Source organism: Neovison vison, chromosome 5 (genome assembly GCF_020171115.1).
Source record: "Neovison vison isolate M4711 chromosome 5, ASM_NN_V1, whole genome shotgun sequence".
NCBI classification, from domain to species: domain Eukaryota; kingdom Metazoa; phylum Chordata; class Mammalia; order Carnivora; family Mustelidae; genus Neogale; species Neogale vison.
Window position 1 is genome coordinate 10,820,050 of NC_058095.1, and position 22,879 is coordinate 10,842,928.

At 33.2% G+C, this 22,879-nt stretch overlaps 1 protein-coding gene across 3 annotated transcripts in view; it reads left to right on the forward strand.

The window, feature by feature from the left end:
- The window catches only part of ABCA5 (ATP binding cassette subfamily A member 5), a 70,671-nt gene that overhangs the window by 16,305 nt on the left and 31,487 nt on the right, over window positions 1–22,879 (forward strand). For 2 of the 3 annotated variants that reach the window (XM_044247545.1, XM_044247546.1), the window contains 13 exons: window positions 61–222; window positions 1,169–1,257; window positions 3,054–3,283; window positions 4,884–5,025; window positions 5,981–6,169; window positions 7,629–7,776; window positions 9,906–10,074; window positions 11,798–11,856; window positions 18,267–18,377; window positions 19,575–19,750; window positions 20,284–20,403; window positions 21,523–21,661; window positions 22,675–22,765. In XM_044247545.1, the coding sequence (XP_044103480.1) occupies window positions 61–222; window positions 1,169–1,257; window positions 3,054–3,283; window positions 4,884–5,025; window positions 5,981–6,169; window positions 7,629–7,776; window positions 9,906–10,074; window positions 11,798–11,856; window positions 18,267–18,377; window positions 19,575–19,750; window positions 20,284–20,403; window positions 21,523–21,661; window positions 22,675–22,765 (1,825 nt within the window). Of the gene's footprint in view, window positions 1–60; window positions 223–1,168; window positions 1,258–3,053; window positions 3,284–4,883; window positions 5,026–5,980; window positions 6,170–7,628; window positions 7,777–9,905; window positions 10,075–11,797; window positions 11,857–18,266; window positions 18,378–19,574; window positions 19,751–20,283; window positions 20,404–21,522; window positions 21,662–22,674; window positions 22,766–22,879 lie in introns of those variants that run through there. The other variant, XM_044247548.1, reaches the window with a different exon arrangement.

Sequence of the window (22,879 nt, forward strand, 5' to 3'; positions counted from 1 at the left end):
TGTTGTTTGATAGTAAACTTTTAATTTGTGAGTTAACTTTATTGCTATAATATTTTACAGTCATAATTACTGAAGAATATGCAAATGAAAAAGAATTGTTAGTATCCAGTCTTTCTAAACCCAACAACTTTGTGGGTGTGGTTTTCAAAGACTTCATGTCCTATGAACTTCGTTTTTTTCCTGATATGATTCCAGTGTCTTCTATTTATATGGATTCAAGAGGTAAATAGCCCTAAACGATCTTGTAAATCAAGTAAATGCATGTCTTTCTGGTTTTAGTTCATATGCAAAATTTGATGGGGTCCAACATTGGCATTTTCAACTGTACTTTCTTGTTCAGAGAAGAAAACAGTCAAGTGTAGCATAAATATATATGTATAAACAAATATCTGTCTACATCTACATGTAATATGAAATATAATTTATATAACATCTATTTTAATGTTAATACATTTATATATCATCATTTATATAATACATATATATAGTATAGTATATATTATATATAATATTATATATAATATATAATACATTTATATATATCTTCATTACAGTAACAGCAAAATTTTATCTTGAATTATATGACTTTCTGAATCAGCATTTTTTTCTCCATGTAATTGTTTTTCACGTGTGGTGTGCTACATGTCTTCAAAATTTCAAGGTCTTGGGCCAATGAACTTTATTAGTTTTATGTTTATATCATGGAAAACAACCTTCAGTGCTTAAACCCCTAAAGAGATACTATCAACCACAAACATTTATTGAACAATGTTGAAGTCCCTTATGCTGAGTGTTGAATTTGTGACTTGATTCCAAAAGGCACTTAGAAAAAAATTTTTTTTCCTGTCCTCTTAACCTGGACTTGTCCTGGCATCTGGGTGTGCTTTGAATCTGATTAAGTCACTATAGAATGACTTACTTTGAAACAGAAAAGTGACTTATTTTAAATAACCATGTTTACAGTTGATTTCTTTCTATGTAACCCTTTTATTTCAAAACTTTCAAGTAAATAATAAAGAATGTGCTATTCTCTGCCTTCAAAGGACAACTCCTTATTTTCTTCGGTCCTATGGAGATTAATTAATTATATTGCTTTAGCAACCCTCCATATAAAAGAAAGTACTTACATGTTGTGCAAATATTTCTGTTTCACATTTTGTCCCCATAGCTGGCTGTTCTACATCGTGTGAGGCTGCTCAGTACTGGACCTCAGGGTTCATAGTTTTACAAGCATCCATAGATGCAGCCATTATACAGGTAACTATGATGAAGGAGATAAAATAAAACCAAGCCATATATATATATATTTTAAAGATTTGATTTATTTGAGAGAGAAAACCAAAGCATATTTTGACAATTATGCCCTGAGTCTTTATAGTTAGGAATTTGTTTGTCTACTGTCAAATATACAGAATATATATTACAGATTCTTTAAGAAAAAAGGTAAGGAAGAAGTCATGTTTTCTGATTAAATATTTTTCAGACCCCCACTTTTATTTGATGGTTTCTAAGCCCGTGAACTTAGCATTCCATGTATTTGTATTGTTGTATCTGTGTTGACCATAAGTAATACTTATGAAAGATGTATATTTACAGACTTTTCCTTTGAATAAAAACAAGTTAAAGAAACTGAGTATTTTTATTATGTTAATCATAGTAGTAGATTTCATTTTTTATGTAATAAAAATTTATCATTTATTTGCCAAGCATCATTTCTTTTCTTTTTTTTTAAAGATTTTCTTTCTTCTTCTTATTATTTTTTAAGATTTTATTTATTTATTCATGAAAGACAGAGAGAGGCTGTACTAGAGGGAGAAGCACGCTCCCTGTCGAGTAGGGAGCTGATGTGGGGCCTGATTTCAGGACACTGGGATCATGCCCTAAGCTGAAGGCAGACACTTAACTGACTAAGCCACCCAGACGCCTGCCAAGCATTGCTTCTAAGAGATATACTTCTACTTCTAAGTGATATACTAATATGAACCCATTTAACTGTAGCAACCATATGAGATTTGTGCCATTACTCTCTCCATTTTAAAAATGAAACTGAAGCCCAGGGAGATTAAGTGACTTTCCCAAATACAGTTAATTAGTGGCAAAGCTAATTCAAACTCTGGCTTTTTGCCTCCCAACTTTGTGTTTGAATACTGTACTGCCACTAGGACTAGGATTGTGTATAACTGTTACAATTATAATCTAAAGATATTTAGACCTTATCGAGTGCCTCACATTTTAGTATAAAAGAACAGGAGACCTTGAATAGGACACCTATCTCTGTTAGTTGTTAGACTGCTATATAGTAAACTGACTACAATCATAATACTTCATTTGACAGGGTTGTTGTAAAAACCAACTGATAGGTATAGGATTGTCTTATAAACTCTTACAAGATGGTATAATGTATTAATATTATCCAAATTCAATAATATAGAAGTTTAAGGTAAAGACAGTGAAATACAGGATCTATCGCATAAAAGTAGTATAACACTTTTATACTACTTTTTTGTGTTTTGGCCAAAGACCTTAGCCATTCACAGTCTAGACCACACCGGATGGATAAGCAGAGCACATATTATTTTAGACAAGGTAGAAGTATCATATGGCATAAAATTTTATAATTCTGTCTATACATGCTGCATATATAGATCTTAAAACAATAGAACATACCATTTAAAAATTTTTTTTAAAGAGAGTCTTCATGGTACTATAATCATTCCTTAATTCTCAATTTTATAAATGCGTATTTTTGTTAAGATGTATATATTGTCTGGTTAAGAAGATAATTGTTAAATTTTATTTTCTTTGACAATTTATTTCATCAAAATTTATAGACTTCCTAACTACAGACTTTATGGTATACTTCCAGAATGAATGAAAGCAATAATGTATGCTATATCATGATGTTGTAGTCAGTTACTTTATTTCCGGTGTGGTTTTTGAGAATTGTATTTGTAATAGGTTTGTACCAAATTTGGGAGTGTAATTGTCACATTTTATTGGGGGCCACTACCTGCATTAAATTCACTAATTATATTTTCATTTTCCAATTCTAGCTGAAGACCAATGTTTCCTTTTGGAAGGAACTGGAGTCAACTAGAGCTGTCATTATGGGAGAAACTTCTGTGGTTGAGATAGATACATTTCCCCGAGGAGTAATTTTAATATACCTAGTTATAGCATTTTCACCTTTTGGATACTTTTTGGCAATTCATATCGTAGCAGAAAAAGAGAAAAAGTTAAAGGAGTTTTTAAAGATAATGGGACTTCATGACACTGCCTTTTGGTATGTTATTACAAGTTTATTGTTTAGTGTGATTAATAATTAATTGTAAAGATCGTCATGTTGTAATTTTGTTTTTTGCTCAAGTTGAGGTGCTGATCCTTTTTACTTGCAATGATTGCCTTTGTCTTGGAATATGAAACTAAGGCAATAATAAGCTTTAACAATATATTGGCTTCTTCTTCTTCTTTTTTTTTTAACCATAAGGGAAATGGGATTTGAAAAACTGATGTTGATATAACTTTAAATTTTATTTCACATTTTGTCTTAATTGATGAGGTGTGTTCTTTGTATTTCAGTGTCTAGAACATGAAAGATTTTGGAAAGTTAGAAATTAATTGTTATTGTCTTCCCCCAGTATCATAGCATATGCATTTATTAAAAATTTAATTAAAATGATTGAAGTTTGCTTATGTGGTATGTGGGATTTTCCACCTGGGAAAAAAGTTATTTGCATGAATTAAGATGAAAATATACAAGATAGTTTATAGAGAAGCAAATCCGAAAAGTGTTTTCACAAGTGAGCTTTTATGGGTCAGCAATTTTATATAATGATAATGTTATAGAGGCATGACTTTTTATAAATAATTCTGAGTGAATTTTCCTTACTTTCCCCACTGTATAGTAGGAAAATTTATTTTGACCTCACATTGGGGGAAAAGTTAATACTGTGCATGTGAGTTGCTATTATAGTCCATTTTATAAAATTTTATTCCATTTAGCCCAGTGCGGCAATTAATTATAACACTTTAATAATATCACTTTACATAATGGGGTCATTGTGTGTAATGTATCTTCTTTGCATTTTTTTCCTGTTATTTGAGTAGTGATTGGTTTTTAAGATGTATTAAATTATTAAAGTGATTTGTGAGGAAGCAGTAGTTGGAAGCATTTAGGCAATCAATTTCGTAGTCCTCTGTTTTGCCTCTGTAAAATGAGGGGAAGTCAGTTTTGGTAATGTAGGTATCTTTTAGTCCTATTTCATTGCTTTTATGGTAGCACACATAGATTATGATCTGCTTACATTAAAAGAACAAGCAAACCCAAATACTGTAGCAGTTTCATTGAACTCTGATTTGGGAAGAAATTTTGAGTAAATATAGCGAGTCCATTGTTGATCTTTATCTTACACTGTATAAATGTAGTAAGTATGTTGTTCATTAGTGATTGTGTTGATTAGTTGGTTAGTGTTGTTTTAAAGTACCAAAAACTGTCAGAAGTTTAATTATATCCAGGGCATAAGAAAATTTTCATTAGACTCTTCTGTATTTTAAGAAAATCAGAAATGTTGTACATCATTGAACTTTTGAGAATATTAGATTTAAATTAGTCATAAATTGCTATTAATTTGTGAAGTTTTTTTTTGACTCTTAAAAAGATAATCACTATTTTACCTCTATATCAGGTTGTACTATTTAGCTTAACTAATGTATTTTTAATTAGTTGTAAGAGCATTAATTTTTAGTAAATGAACATACATAGGAGAGAATAAACAGCTTTAAGAGTAAAATGGCTAAAATAAAGCTGAAGTTTTGTTTGAAATGATTTTTAATTGTTAAAGCCTATGCATGTAACCATAAATATGTTTATATTCTCATTATAGGCTTTCCTGGGTTCTTCTGTATACAAGTTTGATTTTTCTTATGTCCCTTCTTATGGCAGTCATTGCAACAGCTTCTTCGCTATTCCCTCAAAGTAGCTGTGTTGTGATATTTCTACTTTTTTTCCTGTATGGGTTATCGTCTGTGAGTATTTTAACTTGAAATGGGAATAAAGAACTGTCAAAGTAGTTGACTAATATAGCGAATTATTATCCTTTGGTTAATTTATAGTTGATTTGTTACTAGGTTACTGATAAATGAATTGTATATAGCATCATTTTATCTCCAGATTTTTAGGAAAGGTACGAAATAGTCTCAAATTTAACTTGTTTTCATATAATGTATTTCACATTACAAATTTCTAAGTCTTTTACTGTCTTCATATAATCAAATTATGTGTATAGTTAAGATTGTCTAGTACTAGAGTTTTTTCAAACCCTTTGTTTTCATGAAATCTTGACTATTTCAAGTTAATTTATGTTATAGGGAGATGATTTATAAAGGTGTGCCTTTGTAAATATAGCTCTTTGGCAGTGTTGATATTCATTTGGTATATTTGCTGTGTGCAGCTGTTGTTTCCAGTAGTTCCAGTTTCCATTTTGATTGGCTTATGTGCCAGTGCTGTACCGGTTAAATTTTTTGATGATCAACCTTGCTTTTTAACATGATGATTTACAAACAACTCAGACTTCTATTTACAGTTAACTGATTTTGCTTCTTATTAACACATTGAGTTTAAAAGATAGGTTCTCTGTTCAAAAGCTGGTTGGTTTATTGTTTTGTTCACGTATATATATCTAACTGCAGAAACGTGACTGTTTATGGTTTCTATAGTGTAGAAGTAACCATGTTTGCCTTATGTACGTATCTTTTAGTCCTGTTGTAGTAAATTGTAGTTTTTAATGTTTGTCATCTTAAGTTTTGTTATGTATTTATCATGATTTACATGAAAATAAAATATTTTACCATAGATAGCATTTAGAAAGTATTTCAGTGAATGTATTTTCCAATGAAAATAACTTGTTCTTTTACAAGCAAAATTAATTTTCATACCTATGTATATGAACAATGCATTAATCTTAATATTTATATTTTACAGATATTTTTTGCTTTAATGCTGACACCTCTTTTTAAAAAATCAAAACACGTGGGAATAGTTGAATTTTTAGTCACTGTGGCTTTCGGATTTGTTGGCCTTTTGATAGTCTTCATGGAAAGTTTTCCCAAATCATTAGTGTGGCTTTTCAGTCCTTTCTGTCAGTGTACTTTTTTGATTGGTATTGCACAGGTAGGTAATATAGTCATCTTGCTTTCACTAAGTATTTTTTTCCTCCAATTCCATGCAGCCTGTTATACTACAATGCATACTACCCTGGATTTGCGAAGAAATTATTTTAAAATGTCCACATGAGAAAGTAATCCCATTTGAATACTAGAGTACATTTTACTGGGTTTTATTTACATTTTCTTCATTTCTAATTTTTCATTTACATGATCTGTTTATAAGTTTTCTACTTCATGTGTTAGTGTGTCTCAATAATCTATTTTACTGCAATAGTTCAGTTTGTTAGATGTCGTTGTTTTAAGCATCAAGTAATCTGGATTGCTCTGTGGCCTGGTTACATTGCTCCTTTTGTGAATTTATCTCAGATGTGTACCTGGCAGAAAATTGTGTGTGAGCAAAACAAATTTTCATGACTGTATTAGTGAAATAAGTAGACCTGGTGGATTATACTGCATTAGGGTTCATGGGATTGTCTTTCACCTAAATAATATTTATATTCATTTATTTTTAAAGTGTTTATTTGATTTTTATTAATCTTTACAGGGGCAGTCAGGTTCTAAGGAAAAATTCTTATGAGAAATTGCTTTATATAATAAAACATAAAGTTGTTTAATGTATAAAGAGAAAATATAACTACTAATATAAGAGATGATTCATGTTGACTAGATAGAATATTCTGATTTGTGAGTTTTAAGATAGATTGTTTATGAGCATTGCATTAAATAAGTTTTAATTACATTGGACCTAAGAACTGTTGTTTATACATTTTAAGAGTCCATTGAGTTCTTCTTCAACTTAGAGAGGTAGAATTAGAGATTCATATGTTTTGTTGATTGTGGGAGGGACTTTTGATGTTTATTTAACCCATCTTTCATTTCACGGAGGAGGAGACTGAGATCCAGAGTGGTGTGATTAAAGTTTATTCACTTAATGGCAGATCTAGGACCTAAATGAGGCCTCAGCTTCTAGTATATTTCTTTCTGCTCTCTCGTATATATCTACTATGAACAATGTAATAGTTGTGTTAATCAAATCAGAATACCTTCCTGTTTTCAGCATTGAAAGGATGCTGATCATAATTTTATCTTCTAATACTCAATTTGCTTGACTGCCACATGGACCATTTGTTTGCATCAGTTAGTGTTAATTGGTTATTTTATTGTCATATAATTTGATAGTCATTGCATCAGAATTAAAAGCCCCAAGTGGATGTATACTCCTTTTAACAAGTTTTAGAAACATAACATTAAAAGGGATTGAAATAGATTGTTGTGATAAATTTATATTTTAGTGAAGTTTCTGTTGTTCTCCTTGTAAATTCATACTAATTTGGTAGATTGTTTAATCTGTTAAAGGGCCCAGTTTGGTTACCACCAATCTGGATATAATGAGTAACTCTGGTATTAGCTTTCAGTTAGTTTTATCATTTTTATATAATAAAGTTTGTGTTTCTGTTTTTCAGGTCATGCACTTAGAAGATTTTAATGAAGGTGCTTTATTTTCTAATTTGGCTGAAGGCCCGTATCCTCTAATTATTACTATTGTCATTCTAGCACTTAATAGTGTATTCTATGTCCTCTTGGCTATCTATCTTGATCAAGTCATTCCAGGTATGCAGGTAGTTATTAGATTTTGCTTTAAAGATTTTTGGTTTTTTTGCTCACATAGCATCAGTTTAATTTAAAATTTTTTTCTAACCAGAGTACCCCATCATATTTGTTGTCCAGGCTTTTAACTTAATTTTAAATAAATATATTTTGTACCTGCGTCTTAACCACTAGTAAACATAAGGAGATTCTGTTAAAAAGAAGAGTTTGCTTTTGAAAACATTAAATCCTTAACTGAATTTATCTCTGTCCTTCCCTGTGTCAGTCTTCCTTGGCTGAAGTATTTGACTCTTTTACCCTCTAAGGTACAAAACTGTGAAGTAATCTTGTAACTTCATAGTTTTCACCTTACGTAGTTCATTTAATTCTCCTTATCTATTGTGTATCTCTAGCCAACTCCTGTAGATTCAAAATATTATTAAAACATCTAACACTCCCTTGACTTTCCCCTTTGAGTTCCTCATTATACTTTTGTCTGTGTTCTAGACCTGCACTTATATGATTACTACTAGACACGAGTGGCTTTTAAAATTAAAATTAATTAAATTAGCAGTTCATTTCCTCGATAGCACAAGTCACTTTCCAACTGCTCAGTAGCTGTTACCATATTGTACAGATAGAGGACAGTTCCGTCCCTGCAGAGGGATAGGCTGGGCAGCACTAGTCTACAGCATTGGAATACCTCTCATCTCATTACCTGCCTTCAGTCTGTCTAAAGCTTCACCATTCCCTTTAATCAAGTTAATCAGATGCTCCAAAATCACCTCGCTAGGCATTCCTAGTGAATTAAATAGAAACTCCTTATATATTAATGTCCTTCACAATACTTTTATATATTTAATCCCTTTTTACTCTTCCTCCTTACTGTATTCTATACTCATCCTATTTACTTATTTAAACACAGCTCCAGTATATCAGTTAGTTTGTTTTTAGTTAGAAAACCATTTTGGTTGACTTAAACAAGAAGGAAATTGGCTGTTTCACTTAAAAGGAAGTCCAGAGAGATAGGATAGACTCCGAGTTGGTTGTCTTGCTCAGCTGTGTCATGAGGGACCCACTCTCTCCATGCTTTGGCCATCTGTATCTGAGTCTGGCACGTTTGCTCTCTTCATGGCTGCCGTGGAATGCTTCTTTGTTCGTGTCCAGGGGAAGAGGGAGAGTGAATCTTTCCCCTACCCACCTAAAACCTTTGCTTTTGTCTAATTGGTTACATGCCTATTGTTGGAGCAGTGACAGTCACCAGAGTGTGCCACATGCTGATTAGATCAGTTAGGATCTTCTCTGTAGTTGGGATCAGATCAGGTGTGGTCATCTACAAGAGGAGTGGATATTTTAAAAAATGGGAAGTATCGGTTTTTGTGGGGAAAGAGGTGAAAATGGATATATACTGTGTGAGCAACCATCACTGTCTACCATGTCTAAGTCTTCTATACCTCTCCTATTGCTTCGTTACTCTCCTGATTTTAAAAAGGCTTCTCTATCATGGAGCACCTGTGTGGCTTAGTCGGTTAAGTGGCTGCTTCAGCTCAGGTCACGATCCCTGGATCCTGGGATCGAGCCCTGCATCAGGCTCCCTGCTCAGCGGGGAGCCTGCTTCTCCCTCTCCCTCTGCATGCGGCTCTGCCTACTTGTGCTCTCTATCTCTCTGTCAAATAAATAAATAGAATCTTTAAAAAAAATGTCTTCTCCATGAACAACATCCACTTTTCTAAGTATTAAATATTAGCTGTTTTCATTGACTCTCTAAGATGAGACACATTTAAGCCTTCAGGATATGTTCCCTATCTAGGTATAAACTTTTCCTCTTTTGAACTCTTATTAGTACCATGCATGACATGCTTCATGTTCTGCATTGTGTTCTAACCACTTGTTGTAGTGTACCCATAAAGACACAAATTCCTTTAGAATGGAAAATGCATTTCACGCATCTTTATATTCTCATGCACTGTAAGTATCTCAAACTGTTTATGGACTAGAATTATTTGTCAGTAAAACACTTCTCACACAAGGATGATTTAATACTTTATATGTAAACTTTAGATCTAGGTCTTGTGTTTCACATATTGCTTTTATGATTTAAAACATGGTTTTTAGAAATAATTTGTTATGATAAAGTTTTTTTTATTTTTCAGGGGAATTTGGCTTACGGAGATCATCTTTTTATTTTCTAAAGCCATCATATTGGTCAAAGAGCAAAAGAAATTATAAGGAGCTATCAGAAGGCAATGTTAATGGGAATATTAGTTTTAGTGAAATTGTTGAGCCTGTTTCTTCAGAATTTATGGGAAAAGAAGCCATAAGGTATCATTTAATCATTGGCAATTTAGGTATAAGAAGTATTGATGGAAACTGCTATATTTAAATCCTGTTTTTAAAAAAAATGTATGTAAGGGGCACCTGGATGGCTCAATGGGTTAAAGCCTATGCCTTCGGCTCAGGTCATGATCCCAAGATCCTGGGATCGAGCCCCACGTCGGGCTCTCTGCTCTGCGGGGAGCCTGCTTCCTCTTCTCTCTCTTTCTGCCTGCCTCTCTGCCTACTTGTGATCTCTGTCTGTCAAATAAATAAATAAAATCTTACAAAAAATGCATGTATTATATCTTAAGAGAGTTGGTACAGATCTCATGATTTTTAAAACACAGTATTAATGTGGGCTACTTCTCTTTTAAGTTTTTATTTTCTTTTTTTTTTTTTTAAACATTTTTTTTTTAAAAATTTTATTTATTTATCAGAGAGACAGAGGGAGAGCGAGCGAGCACAGGCAGACAGAGAGGCAGGCAGAGGCAGAGGGGGAAGCAGGCTCCCCGCCGAGCAAGGAGCCCGACGCGGGACTCGATCCCAGGACCCTGGGACCATGACCCGAGCCGAAGGCAGCCGCCCAACCAACTGAGCCACTTTCTTTGTAATCATTTAGAGTAATGTACTAGGTTTGAGATTTTATGTTTCAATGGAAATTTTTAAAAGTAATGAAACCTAGTATTTCACAGTTAAGCTGTTTTCAGATTTATTCCGTTATGTAGATTTAAACAATAAATATTAACTTTATACTTTTATTCAGGCCACATTGTATATTGTCCTTTGTTAATTTCATAGATCTTTGGGTATTACAAGGTAATTATGAACCAAAGAAATTTCTATGAACCAAAGAAATTCACTACTGTACCTTGCTAGATGAATCAAAACCAAATTTAAAAAATAACAGGAAGAAGAAAGAGAAAAGAAATAAAAAGAAAAATAGAAAAAACAGTGTTTTTCAAATTTGAGAAAGATAAAAGCAAGGAAGAACCAAATACTTAGGATATAAAAGTGGGCTAATGGTCTGCTTTCTCAAGGGCAAATTTTGAACTGGTTTACAAAACAATTCATTCTTTAAAAAGTGATTTAAGGGGGCGCCTGGGTGGCTCAGTGGGTTAAGCCGCTGCCTTCGGCTCAGGTCATGATCTCAGGGTCCTGGGATCGAGTCCTGCATCAGGCTTCCTGCTCAGCAGGGAGCCTGCTTCCTCCTCTCTCTCTCTCTGCCTGCCTCTCTGCCTATTTGTGATCTCTCTCTGTCAAATAAATAAATAAATAATATTAAAAAAAAAAAAGTGATTTAAGACGTTTAAAGTAGAGTGAGAGAACCACTTCACATTACAGATAGTTTGAGATGTGTGCTGACGTGAAATATAGCATTTGGTTTTTAATCTCCCTTAACTGATGTAACAAGTATTTGATAAATTATAAATAGGAAAGAATCAAAAATGAAAAGAAATCTATAAATTCCTTGAGCGACGTGCTTTATTTTTAGAAGTTGGTTTGTTAAGAAAAATGAATGAATGACACTTAAAATGGAGAGGAGTATATACTTCTGTGGTTTCTTTAAAGTGATTTTATAATTATTGTCAGCTCTCTTAGGTTTATTGTTTTAGTAGAAAGGTACTTTATTATAATTCCTATTAAATATGACAGCTTTGATAAAAATACTATGTATGGAAACACATATCCTTATGCTTTAAATACTTAAGTAGAAAATGGTGTTTTTCAGAATCAGTGGTATTCAGAAGACATACAGAAAGAAAGGTGAAAATGTGGAGGCTTTGAGAAGTAAGTAGCTTTTCTTTATTCAGTCCATAATTGTAAAGTACAAATCGCAAATAATTTGCATAGTTTTTTTTAGTTTGTGGGAAATTTAAACTTCTTTACCACAATTTTCTATTTCTTTTAGGGCTACTTTCATTTATTTATGATTAATATTCATAATAAAATTAACAGCATCAAAGTGGTAAAAGGAAAAAGTACTATCTGTTAAAGATGAAAAATATTCACCTATTGGGATGCCTGAGTGGCTCAGTTTGTTAAGCATCTGCCTTCAACTCAGGTTGTAATCCTAGTGTCCTAGGATCCAGTCCCACATCAGGCTCCCCGCTCGGCAGGCAGCCTCCTTTCACTCTCCCTCTTCCAATCCCTTTGCTTGTGCTCGCTCGCTCTCTCTCTCTCATGACTAAAATCTTAAAAAAATATATATAATGAAAACCACACAGAAAAAAGAAAGAACCTTGCTCAACTATCTGAACAAGTATATGTCCTTTTTTGTTTTATTACTATGCATGTACATATGTGTTATTTTTTTTCCTCTTTTGACCTAGTACAGGGTTTCTCAGTGTCAGTACAGCACTACTTAAATTTTGAGTCTGAAAATTACTTGCTGTGGAAACTGTCCTGAGATTTGTAGAATGTTTAACAATGTGTCAGGATTCTTCAGAAGGAATAGAACTTATACACACGCAGACACAGGAACACATACCTACAGAGAGCAGGTGACCTGGAGGGATAGGAGAAGGATGGAATGAAGAAGTTATTTTTACGAAATTGGTTCACATGATTGTGGGACCTTGCAGGTCGGGAATCTGTAGGCCAGAATGGCAGCTTGGAAACTGAGGCAAGAGCTGAAGTTGCAGTCTTGAGTCTGGAATTCATAGGATAGGCTTTCAGGCTGGAGACTTAGGAAATCTATGCTGCACTCTTGAGGAAGAATTCTGTCTTTTTAGGGAAACCTGTTTTTGCTCTGTAGGCCTTCAGCTGAGAAGATACGGCTCACCAGTATTATGGAGGCATCCAAATTGGAAAGGAAGCAAGGAAACTATTTGTAGTTGATATGAGTGTCCATTTAAAAAATCTGAGTAGATTTACAAAAAAGTCAGTGGAACTAAAATGTGAATTTAGCAAGGGTGACAGGATATAAGATAAATATGGAAAAATCAATTATATTTCTATATACTATTAAAAAATTAAAAATAGAATATATCATAGTATCAGAAAATGTATCTATAGTTAAATCTGACAAAGATGTAACAGATTTGTACCCTAAAAAATAAAAAAAAAATCGCTGAGAGAAATTTAATATATAAATAAGTGGAGAGAGATACCATGTTCATGGGTGAGAAGACTCAATGTTAGATGTCAACTTTATGCAAATTTAAGTACAGTCAGACACAATTAAAAATCCTGTTAGACTCTTTCTTGTATATTTTGACGAACTGACTCTAAAATTTACATGAAAATGCAAATGGGCTTGACTATTCAAAACCTCTTTGAAAAAGAACAAAGTTGGAAAACTCGTCTTACCTTGTTTCAAGACTTCATATAAATGTTCCAGTTATCAAGACAGTGTAATTTTGGTATAAAATGACAGAAAAATAGATCAGTGAAACAGAATAGAGAGCACAGAAACAGGCCCATATAGCTGATTTTCAGCAGAGGTACAAAGAGAACTTCCTAGAGAAAAGATGGATTTTTAAACAAATTGCTGTTGAAATAGTTAGGTAAAATGAGCATTGGTCTGCGCTGGCCACCATATACAAAAACTAACAAAAAATGGGTCATACACCTAACTGTAAAACCTGAAACAATAAAACTCAAAAAGAGCAAACATTGGAGAAATGCTTTAGAACCTTGAGTTTGACGAAAATTTCTCAGATATGGCATCAGAAGTATAAACCGTAAAATAACTAATTGATAAACTGGTCTACAAAAAGTAGAGAGTTCTGTTCTTTGTAAGACCCTGGTAAGGGAATGAAAAGACAAAATACTGACCTGGGAGAAATAGTTGTAAATCATGTATCTGATCAAAGACTTCGATCCAGAATATATAAAGATTTCTCAAAACTCGGTAATAAGGAAACAACCCAATTAATGGGTAGAATATTTGAATAACTCTTTGCCAAAGAAGATATAAGAATAGAAACTAAGCACATGAAAAGATGTCCAACATGGGGCGCCTAGGTGGTTCAGTGGGTTAAAGCCTCTGCCTTCGGCTCAGGTCATGATCCCAGGGTCCTGAGATCGAGCCCCACATCGGGCTTTCTGCTCAGCGGGGAGCCTGCTCCCCCCCGTCCCCCACCGCCTGCTTCTCTGCCTACTTGTGATCTTCTCTCAAATAAGTAAATTAAAAAAAAAAAGATGTCCAACATTATTACTTATTAGGGAAATGCAAATGAAAACTGTTAAGATACCACTACATATTTAGTACAATGATTAAAATTACTGTTTTCTATATGTTATGCTATGCTTACTGCAAGTGTAGCTACCCTCTGTCCCCAACACTGTAGAATGATTAAAATTGAATCATACCAAGTGTTGGTGCAGATGTGCAGCTAGAACTCATGCACTGCTGGAGGGAATGTGAGGTGACACAACTGTTTTGGAAAATAGTTTGACAGCTTTTGAAAAAGTTAAATATACCCCTATAATGTGATCTAGCCATTTTACTTTCAGGTATTTGGCCAGGAACATAACTTTATAGAAAGACTTACGAATATTTACCGTACCTTATTTATTAGACAAAAACTGAGAACAACCTAAATGCCTATCAGTAGGTGAATACACAAACCAACAGTGGTATACCCATACAAGGGAATGCTATTCAGCAAAAAAAAAGGAATGAAATCTTAATACATTCTATAACATGGATGAAACTCAAAATAATAATGTTAAGTGAAAGAAGCCAGAAATAAAATAGAAATAATGTATAATTAAATTTGTATGAAATTCTAGAAGAGGCAGATCTAGTCTTTAGTGAAAAAAAGCAGATCAGTGATTATCTGGAGATGGGTGGAGGTGGGTAGAACAGGCAAGAGGGGGAGACATTTAAAGTAGCACTTTTTGGGGAGATAGATATGTTCATTGTCTTGATAGTGGTAATGGTTTTATGGTTATATACACATGTCAAATTTAGAAGGTTTAGAAGATTGTTTGATATAGGTACAGTTTATTACTTGTCAACCATATCTCAGTAGTGTTATTTTTAAAAATTAAATCAAGTGACTCTGAGTTGTAAGATTGAGCCCCGCTTTGGGCTCTGCTCTGGGTGTGGAGCCTGCTTTAGATTGTCTCCCTCTGCCCACCACCCTCTCCTAAAAAAAAAAAAAAAAAAAAAAAAAAAAATGAAATCAATTGATTATAAATGTGTGGTTTAACTTCTGAACTCTTTTGTTCCCCGGTCTATTTATCTATGCTTTGTTCTGTTTTAACTATTGTAGCTTTATTTATAGTTAGTCTTGATAACTTTAAATATTATATTTTGGGCACTTTGCATTCTCATGTAAAGAATTACATGGAAATACATTGGAATCAGTTTATAAGTTTTTAGCATGTGTCTGTTTTGGTGAGTTATTTTCAAGGGATTTGTTCATTTCATTTAAATTGCCAAATTGATTGTTACAGGTTGTTCATAATAATCTCTTATCTTTTTAATGTGTGTGGAGTCTGTAATGATGTTCCCTCTTCATTTAATAATTTGTGATTAGTTCATTTGCTTTGCAGTGGGTTTGTCAATTTTATTAATCTTTTAAGGAATCAACTTTTGGCTTTGAAGTTTTTCTGTTTTTTTAAGATTTTAGTTATTCATTTGAGAGAGTGAGAGAGAGTGAGCGAGAGAGAGAGCATGAATGGTGGCTAGAGGGGGAGAGGGAGAGAATCCACACAGACTCTGCACTAAGCACAGAGCCCATCACGGGGCTTGATCTCACAACCCTGAGCCAAAACCAGGAGTCAGACAATTAAATGACTGAGCTACCGAGGTACACCTGATTTTGCTAGTTTTCTGTATCACATATTTGCTTTGTAGTTTACTGAGCTGTGTCATTGTCTTTGTTATTTCTCTATTACTACTTTCTTTGGGTTTAATTTATTCTACTTCTCCTAGCTACTCGTTATGGAATCAGTTACCTATTTCTGCTCTAATCCTAATGCTCAGTGGCTGAAGGCAATCATTATTTTACTATGGCTAAGTAATCTCCAGTTCTTCACTCAGTTCATGGATTATCTGGGATTGGATGGTAATCTGGGCACATAGTTGGCTAATAGGCTGGTTGGTCTAGTGGATTGTAGGTGATGTAATTTGCCTTTTTTTTATGGTCTCTCATCCTTCAGTAGGCTAGTTGAACTGGCAGCAATTGAGTATTTTTTTATTGTGCCATTTCTCATTTTCCCTATGTTGTCTTCTTAGTTATACATGCCTTTTTTAGAAATTACTCTTGATATTATGACATATATTCTTATAAATTAGTGCTTTACTATTTATAGTATTTGTAGAATAGTAAAGCAAGAATAGGAAGTCCAGACCTTACTTTTATCCCTACTTATCCCTATTATCCCTATTCCAACTTTTATGCTGTTGTTTTCATGTATTTTAATTCTACGTACATTTTAAACCAGAGATAATGTTATTAGCATTGTTTTTTAAAAGACCATTCCATTTATATTTATAAATACCTGTATATTTACCACATCATTTATCTTTGTTACTTCCTGCCTTTCTGATCTTCTATCTAGGATAATTTTCTGTGTGTATGAAAAAGATGTTTTTGCTTCTTCCTTTAATGCAGGTCTACCAATGATACATTTTCACAGTTTTTGTTTGCAGATATCTTTCTTTCACCTTTAGTTTTGAAGGCTGTTTCTCTGAATACATAATTTTAGTTTGACGGTTATTCTTTTTCAGCAATTTAAAATGTAATCTCTTGTCTTCTTATTTCTGCTCTTGGGCTGCAGAGACAGCTGTTAGTTTTATTATTTCTTTGTTGTTGGTATATATGTTTACCCTGGCTGTTTTTAAAGATCTTTTTTTTTAGTTTTCAAGAGTTTTACTACCACTTGCCTTGGTGGTGTTTATTTGTTTTACATTTATTCCACTTTGGGTATATAAATGCTTCTTGTCTCTCTGACTTGACGTCTTTCTTCTGTTTAAAAATATTCTCAGCCATTTCTTTAATTCATTATTGCTTCTGTCCTGTTTTCTCTTTTCTCTCCCTTTAGGTTTATTATTACAGGTTTATGACTTTTCATTTTATCCCAGTTGCCTTTTATTCTCTTTTCTGAATTTTTTATTGTTTTGTCTCTTTTTGTGTGTTAATCTAGATATTTTCTTGTGACATTTCTTGTCATTTACTAATTTTCTGTAGTTCCACCTAACCTGATTAAATACGTATGGAAATATTTTTCACTTACCCTTTCCAGTTTTTGTCTTGTCACTTGGTTTTTTTATATAGTTTTTAGTTCTTTGCCAACATTCTCTTGAGAGCATGATAGTATGGTTGCTTTAGAATCTTATGGTGTCAATATTTAAGTCTCCTCTGGGTCTGTTTCTGTCACTGCCTTTTCTGTTGGGTTTTGATCTTGCTATTTCCTATCTTGTTGTTTTTGACTGAGTGCTGTATATTGCATATGAGAATTCTAGAGATTATTTGATGCTCTGGATGATGTGATCTTCTTCCAGAGAGGGATTATTTTTGCTTCTGGCCTGAAGCTCTAGGGATAACTCAGAATCCCAAGTCATCATCAAAGCAGGGTCTACAAAAAACAAAACAAAAACAAAAGCAAACAAACAAAAAAAAGCAGGATCTACAGTGATTTAAAGCTGGGATTTCAGATCCTTTTCTTTTATCCTTTAATCTTTGACACATCCATCTAGTGATATTTCTTCATTTTATTTATTTAATTTCTTTGAGGAGAGAGTGAGAAATGGGAGAGGGGCAGAGGGAGAGAGAGAAAATCTCAAGCAGGCTCCCCACTGAGTATAGAGCGAGATGTGGGGCTCTGTCTTACAACCCTGAGATCATGACCTGAGCCAAAATCAAGAGTCAGATGCCCAACCAACCGAACCACCCAGGTTCCCCATGTTTCTTTTATTTAAATTGAATTTCTCAAGCACGTACTCAGCCATTCCCATTCTATTGGTTAGTTTCTAGGTTTTTGCATTGTTTAACCTTGTTAATACCCTTGGGAACAAATTTTTGTTTGTCCCTTATTTAATTATCTTAGTCTCAAGAGTGGGTTCATAGAAATCCTCCCCAGTGTTTTGTGTATTCAAGAATTATGCTGTTAAATGTGCTAATAACTTTAAATCTATCACTAAACTTACTGATTACTTCAAGATTATTCAAGTATTTTGTATTAGTTTGTATAGCTCAATAGAAATAAAAATCACATTTGAGTCTTCTTATTTTCTGAATTAGATTTGTCATTTGACATATATGAGGGTCAGATTACTGCATTACTTGGCCACAGTGGAACAGGAAAGAGTACATTGATGAATATTCTTTGTGGACTATGCCCGCCTTCTGATGGTGAGAGTTTTCCGACTTAAAAAATCTCTTGCTTCGGTTTATTAGTTATTAACCAAGGTACCACAAAATAATTATTTACGTATATGTCATTTATTATTTATCCTTGATTTATCTAAACATGTGCTGATTTTTTTCAATGAATTGAGACCAACCTTAGTGTCTGTAAATGTGTTTTATTATTTTTTTATTTTACACATTTTTCAGTAGAAAATAACAATGATTTAAATGTTTAATAAAGTAAAAGGATCTGATTTTGTTACCTATTTTATCAGATATTTGTGTGTATTTTTCATTTTCAAAGAAGGATAAGTCACTGATTAATTGGAGATTAAATGAGACCTATAGATATTTTACATTGTAGGTATAGATTTCTAAATATGCAGCAACAGTTCAAAAGGAAAGAATGATAAATATCAACACCATCTCCTAAAATAGGATTATAAGAGCAATACTGTAACATACAATTGTTGTATGTGATTACCCCATAGGTGAGAATTTAATATGGTAACTCTGTATTTCCACAGTAACCTAATAGAGTGGCAGTACAGTAAATACTGGACTTTAAGAAAGGCTGAATTTCCGTGTATTGAAACTGCATTTCTTAAAATGTGGTTTAACTTCTGAAATTAGTTTTGTTTTGTTGCTTATCCCTAATTGTGTCACTTTTTAGTGATGGTAGTAATAGCTTACATTTAATAGGAATTTATGATTTTGTTATAATTCTCCATATATTATCATATTGGTTTAATTGTTCTTAAGTTTAAGTAGGATATATTGGTATTTAGGTTATAGAAGAGAAAAGCTGGTTTCTGATTGATTTTCTCAGCACCACACACCTGTTAGGGGAAACTTATTCGTTTCTTTCTTCTTTCCACTATTGAATAATGCCTGGAAATGAAGGCAAATTGCTACTGGAATATAAGTGTAAATAATGTACCAGTACACAATTATGTTTAGTGTCAAGCTCTAATTCCTTGTTCTTTTCACTATGTGATATCACCTGAAAATGAAGGAAAATGAGGTTGGAAATAAGGTGGAAGCAGATCACCAATCATATGGAAATGAGGGTTTGTTGTAGCTCATACCTTATATATTTACTACTTATAAGTAACTAAATTATTAGTTTATATTAAGGCATATATACTTTTTAATACTTAATATAGTTAGTGTAAATTTAAATATGTATCTTGCTTTTAGGATTTGCATCTATATATGGACACAGAGTCTCAGAAATAGATGAGATGTTTGAAGCAAGAAAAATGATTGGCATTTGTCCACAGTTAGATATACATTTTGATGTTTTGACAGTAGAAGAAAACTTATCCATTTTGGCTTCAATCAAAGGAATACCAGCCAATAATATAATACAAGAGGTATGTCATTCATATAGAAATATTTCTTTGTTCCTTATGAATTACTAATTTTTTGTAATAACTGTTGTAAAAAATGCATGAAACTCTAAATAAAAACCTGTTTTGAGCCAATAAACAAATTTATTATGAAGAATTGGATGGAATTTGGAGTAAATATTTTAGCACATATAAAATTGTCCTTGTTTCATCTGGAGGATTCTAGCTTCTCAATTTAGGTTTTTCTTTTCTTCCAAACTTTCCTTGCCTTTCTCATCTGCCTCCTTTCCTCCACCCACGCACCCACCCACCGCCATATAGAGCTTTCCAACTGATCCCTTCACCACTACCTAGGAAGTCATAAAAGTAAAACAGACCTATCAATCAGGAATCTTTTTATCTATTATTTCAAAATTAGATATGAGTAAATGTCATAATTAAAGTCTGTACTAAAAGAACATTTTTAAGTTGATATTAAAATCAGGACACTTAGAAATTGATATTGATAGTTATGCAAATAATATAATTTAAAAAATAACATTGTTCTCACTTTACAGGTGCAGAAGGTTTTACTGGATTTAGACATGCAGGCTATCAAAGATAATCAAGCTAAAAAGTTAAGTGGTGGTCAAAAAAGAAAACTGTCTTTAGGAATTGCTGTTCTTGGGAATCCAAAGGTAAATAATTATTAATGTATTATACACAAATATAATGTATATTTACGTACAGTAATACATTATGTAAAGTTTCAATATACATAAAATGCTATACATTATTATGGATGTGATTTACAGTAATAAGGTTTGAAACGTGAGTTATAAAGATAAAACATATTTACGATAGTGGTTACTTCTAGAAAGGGTAATGGAAGGTTGGATTTTAGTTATATTTGCAATGTTTTATTTCTTTAAAAAGAGATCTGCGAAAATATGGCCTAAAAAATGGCATTTGTTGCATTTCACTGGTGTGGAGGCTTTAACGGTATTGTTCTAATTCTCTTTAGTTTTCTATATGTTTGTAATAGTTCAGAATAAAATTTAAAAAGACAAAACCAAAGGAATAGTTCAGTTTCTCACTGTTCTGCTGATTTTATTTTGTATGTGTCTGTTCTGTGCTCTTTGTCCTGTATAAACAGAACCATCTGTTACAGTGCTTTGCATTGGGCTGGAAAGCTGCAGCCTGAGCCCTCTTGATGCCTGCTATACTGCTACATGTCTCCTTGCTGTTATAGCTTGGGATGACTCTGGGTTCTGGCTTTATGTTTTTTTGTTTTGCTTTTGAAGATTTTATTTATTTATTTTTGACAGAGAAAGAGAGAGAGAGAGACAGATAGCGCAAGACGGAATACAAGCAGGGAGTTGGGAGAGAGAGAGAAGCAGGCTCTCCACTGAGCCCAATGCAGGGGGGCTCCATCCCAGGACCCTGGGATCATGACCTGAGCTGAAGGCAGACACTTAATGACTGAGCCACCCAGGTGCCCCTGGCTTTATGTTAATTTATCTTTCTCTCAACCCCCACCAGTGTTTTATTTTTTAGTTTATGTATCTGATTGTTATTGCATTTATGTCTTACATGTTACCGATATTAGTCTTTTAAAATTGAAACAAGGAAAATATTCGCTTGCCAAACAGTTTAAAAAATTTATGTTAGCTCATATAAGAACAAAAAGCCCGGACTTAGTATACTTCTTGTTAGAAATAATAATTAGAAATGGGAAAGTTTCTCAGTGTCCATAAATCTTCTGTATTTTAGTTTTTTTGAGGATTCTCTGCCATTCCCTGCTCTTTTTCATGTAGATATTGTTGCTAGATGAACCAACAGCTGGAATGGACCCCTGTTCTCGTCATATTGTTTGGAATCTTCTGAAATATGGAAAATCTAATCGGGTAACAGTGTTTAGTACTCATTTCATGGATGAAGCTGATATTCTTGCTGGTGAGATTTTAACTTTATTTTTGAAAGATAAGGTCTTGGGCCCAAATAGGAGATGGACATAGACATACTAAATCCTGAGGAATAAAGAAACTGATTTTCACAGCTGCATGTTTTAAACTTTTTAAAAATTACATATTTTTGTGTTTGGTAGTCCTACAGACCATCTCAGATTCAGTAATTTGCTAGAAGTACTAGGACTCCGCATACAGTTACACTTACAGGTTCTTACCACAAGACTGAAAGGATGCAAAGCAAAATCAGCAAAATGAAAAGGCTTATGGGACATGGAAGAAACCAGACACGAGCTTCCAAAAATCTGCTCCCAATGGAGTCAAACAGAATATGCTTAATTTCTCTAGCAAGGAGTTGTTAACAACATATGTGAAATGTTGTCTACCAGGAAAGCTCATTAGGAGACTCTGTGCCCAAGGTTTTTACTGGGTGCTGGTCATAGAGGCACCTCCTGACTACCATGTATGAAAACTCCACCTTCCAGAAGGAAGCAAAATGTTCAGTACCATCTACATTGTAGATTCATTTTTTCAGTAGTATCTTTGTTTTTTGTTTTTCTTCAATGTATTTTGAAAACCCAACAAACTGACTTTTTTTGGGGGTTGCTTTTTGTTGTATTTACATTTGATTATAAAGGAAATTGTGAACATGCTTGTAATAGTGAGCCTTTTAGGAAGAGTCTGAGATATTTGGAACAGTATTAAGGAGGTAGACTCCGGAGTTGGACCTGTGTGGGTACAATGTCTGGGTTTATCACTTAATACCTAATGTGAAATATGGCCAAATGATGTTTTCTTATTGCCTCAGTGTTCTCATTTAAAAACCAGGAAGTGATAATCTGGTTTCTTTCTAATAAAGTTGTGAGTATTTAATGATATTTAATGATGGTATTGGTGTCTTACATGGTAGTTCACAAAATACAAATGCCAACTGACTTAAAAACTTTGAAATGCAGATGCTGTTACTAACCTAAAAATTGAAATGTAAATTTCTGTTTTCAGATAGGAAAGCTGTCATATCACAAGGAATGTTGAAATGTGTTGGTTCTTCAATTTTTCTCAAAAGTAAATGGGGGATTGGCTATCGCCTAAGGTATCATTCATTCTTGATTGACTTTATTCTTTATAGTATTCTTGATCTACTGATACTATATTTCAGATTTGCTATAATGTACTTTGGCCAATTTTTATGGCACTAACTTTAATT